The sequence below is a fragment of the Otolemur garnettii genome, unplaced genomic scaffold, assembly GCF_000181295.1.
Source record: "Otolemur garnettii isolate 467f Iridium unplaced genomic scaffold, OtoGar3 scaffold00007, whole genome shotgun sequence".
NCBI lineage: Eukaryota > Metazoa > Chordata > Mammalia > Primates > Galagidae > Otolemur > Otolemur garnettii.
In genome coordinates this window covers 10,175,707-10,179,197 of record NW_003852402.1, presented here as the reverse complement: position 1 = coordinate 10,179,197, position 3,491 = coordinate 10,175,707, and the positions used below count along the sequence as shown (strand labels likewise).

General features: G+C 51.8%; 1 protein-coding gene across 1 annotated transcript in view; it reads left to right on the top strand.

Moving 5' to 3' along the window:
• Positions 1-370: 370 nt before the first annotated feature.
• NOL12 (nucleolar protein 12) overlaps positions 371-3,491 on the top strand; it is a 4,960-nt gene continuing 1,839 nt past the window's right edge. The window contains exons 1-4 of the mRNA XM_003783226.3: positions 371-499; positions 1,702-1,807; positions 2,103-2,151; positions 2,636-2,778. Of these exons, the coding sequence (XP_003783274.1) occupies positions 420-499; positions 1,702-1,807; positions 2,103-2,151; positions 2,636-2,778 (378 nt within the window). The 5' untranslated portion in view covers positions 371-419. The remainder of the gene's footprint in view (positions 500-1,701; positions 1,808-2,102; positions 2,152-2,635; positions 2,779-3,491) is intronic.

Genomic DNA, 3,491 nt, shown 5'->3' with positions numbered 1-3,491 from the left:
GTAAATGCATCACACCAAGGCAATTAGCTTAGGACCACAGATCTGTGGGAAATGAGGCTCTCTCTTGGAGAACACCGCCAAGTTGACACCAGAACCAAAAGTAGAGTCAATATAGTAATTTTGGGGCCATTCAATAATTCAAGGCATTGCCAGGTACAGTCCTGGGCAGTGGTGCCCGGGGACCTCATTCTCACCGAAGTCAGTATGGGGGAAGGCGTGGGGCTGGGAGTTGCCTAGAGGACAGGGATCTGCACGTGGGGGAAGAAGAGAGGAAACCTGCTGGGCGGCTCCTTTAAAAGGCGGAGCCTGGAGGGCGGAAGTGTGGTGCGACGCAGCCAGGCGCGTCTGGGTGGGCGAAAACACCGCCCCCGGAAGTGTCTTAAGTGAGGGGACTCCGCGCTGCCAGAGGATTCACTGCGATGGGCCGCAACAAGAAGAAGCGAGTTGGTGACGACCGGCGGCCCCGGCTAGTTCTCAGCTTCGACGAAGAGAAGCGGAGGTGAGTAGCAAGGCCGAACCGGATTCCCGCTCGGACTGCTCTGCGAGGGTAAGGCCTGGTTGGGGCCGAACCAGCTCACGCGGAGGACCTTTCTGGCCCCGCCCGTGGGCGTGGCTAGATAACTCCCCATTCTCGCCTCCTCCCCAGTTGCTCTTCTGCCTCACAGACTCTGCCAGCTTCTGTGCGGCCAGAGACTCGAAGTTGAGTCTCAAAGCAGTGCCTCCGACCACCCTAGGCCAGTCCGGTCAATCGGCTCGGCACACAGTAGGCTCTTAGCTGACGTTCGTTGAATGAATGATGAGCGAATGAAATGAAAGTGGCTTAAGTTTATTCATCCGCTCACCAGACTCCTTGCAGTGCTGAGTCTAAGGGTCCTGGCCGGACAAATAAAGGGCACATGATAGTGGATCCAAATAGTCCGGTGCTAGGCTCTGGAACAAAGTGGGTACAGAGTAGCCGCCACTAGTGAGATGAGAAGGGGCTGGACACCAGACAGTGGTTCTCAACCTGTGGGTCGCGACCCCTTTGTAACAATAAAATACATCCTGCATCTCAGATATTTACATTGTGATTCATAACAGTAGCAAAATTACAAGTAGGAAGTAGCAACGAAAATAATTTTATGGTTGGGGGTCAGAACAACATGAGGACCTGTATCAAAGGGTCGCAGCATTAGGAGGCATTAGGAAGGTTGAGAACCACTGAGTTAGGAGAAGGGAGGGCAATTCTGGGAATCATCAGGAAACTCCCAGTGTGCATCAGTAGGTCCTGCAGGTGCCCTGCGTACTGATGTTGGTGCAGTGGAGGGTTTTTGGAGGTCTGAGTGAGGGCGCCTTTGAAAGCCCTGATAAAGTGGCTTAATTCACTGAGCAATGAAATTGCTGAAGTGGAAAGTATCCTCCCCTGTTGTATGTCCCCACAACCCAGCCCTGTTGCCTTAAGCTGAGATCCTTGGAGAGTATTGAGTGGAACGAGGCAGCATCTCGACATTCTCTGTGACCATGGGCAACTAATCTAGACTCTGTGCCTCAGTGTTCCCATCTCTAAAATGGTGAGTGATACTACACAGGTTGTTGTGAGGATTCTGTGTAAATTTTTGGAATGGTGCCCGGCACATAGTGAGTATAGCATCAGCTCTTTTCTTTCTAGAACATGCCCTTCTCTTGACACTCTCTTATCTTTTGCCGATTTCCTTCATGTAGGGAATATCTGACAGGCTTCCACAAGAGGAAGGTGGAGCGGAAGAAGGCAGCCATTGAAGAGATTAAACAGCGACTGAAAGAGGAACAGAAGAAGCTCCGAGAGGAGGTACAGAGGAGAAGGACAGGAAGGAGGTCTTTGACTCCTAGGGGACTTGTTGCCTTGGATGGCTATGATACAAGTGACTGAAGGGATGGGATGTAGAGACTGTGGGCAGGAGTGGGGAGTAGCTTATATACAGGCAGAGACCTTGTGTGCTGGGTCTAGGGAAGGTGGAGGATGGGGTCTCCTCCTTATCTTACAGCATGAGCTGTGGTCTCATTCACCCTGGAGGTGAGCAGTACCCCTGCCTGATGTTGGGCTGAGAGGCCATATTAACTGTTTCCTTCCCATTTGGTTTCAGCGCCACCAGGAGTACTTGAAGATGCTGGCAGAGAGAGAAGAGGCACTGGGTAAGTTCCATCCTTGGCCTGACCTGAAGAATCAGCAACAGGCTTGGTTTGTTTATCCCTAGGGAGGTAAAAGGGGAGGAATATAAGGGCTGCACAGAAATTGACCTTAGCTCTAGAGGTCTTGTTGGTAACCTAGTCCTCAGGCATTTCTGCATAACAAGTGAATGGAGACCAGGAGAAGGAGACTCAAACCTCATCGTAAACCTAGCCAGAGCAGAGAGCCCAGTTTCAGAGGGCTGGAGGGACTGAAGGTGGAGGGGAGGGGCAGCAGCAGTCCCTGGTGTCACACAGAGTTTGTACAAAGTGAGGACCAACCTGGAGCATGAAAGGAAGAATAGATTGTTCACATGTTTGTCTGCAGGCCAAGCCCTGGAGCCAGTGACCCTGAGGTTGCTCTCCCTTGGAGTCGAGGGCATCTTGTACTCCAGGCCTGGAGGCAGGCTTGTTCCTGGGGCTGAGGCCTGATCTGTGTCTACCTGTACAGAGGAGGCAGATGAGCTGGATCGACTGGTGACGGCAAAGACAGAGTCAGTCCAATATGACCACCCCAACCACACAGTGACTGTGACCACCATCAGTGACCTAGACCTCTCAGGGGCCCGGCTGCTGGGGCTGCCCCCGCCTGAGGTGGGTCCTGGTCCCAGCCCTGGGGAAGAAAAGCATGGGGCAGACTGGTTTGCCAGGGGTTGCTAAGTGCCAGCTCATGTCATGAGATCTCTTCTGGACCCTTCAGTCCCTGGTTCCTGGGGGCTGCAGAGGCCCACTGAGTGGCTGAAGGAGCATAGGCAGTTACCTTGGCTGCTTCCCTTTCTTCATTAGTGAACTGGGGATTGCTCTGAGGATAAAAGTAGTTAATCCACATGAGTCACTTGGCATGGTGCCCAGCCCTTTATAAGCACTCAGTAAAAGGTACCTGTTTACTATGATCATTCTCCTGGTGTGATAAGCAGCAATAACATGGCCCATCTGTGTGTACTAGCAGTGAGTTTTCAACCTGTGCGTAGTAATATGTCATCAGCAGGTTGCAACCAGCATTAAAAAGAAGGAATATAAGCCAGGTACAGTGGTTCATGCCTGTAATCCTAGCACTTTAAGAGGCCAAGGTGGGAGGACCATGTGAACTGAAGAGTTTGAGGTTGCAGAGAGCTATAATGACTAATGATACCACTGAAGTCTAGCCCAGACAAAAGAGAGAGACCCTGTCTCAAAAAAACAAAAACAGAGTGTGATTGAAAATATCAAAAAGCGGCTCGGTGCCTATAGCTCAACCGGCTAAGGCGCCAGCCACATACACCTAAGGTGGCAGGTTCGAATCCCTAGCCCGGACCCGCCAAACAACA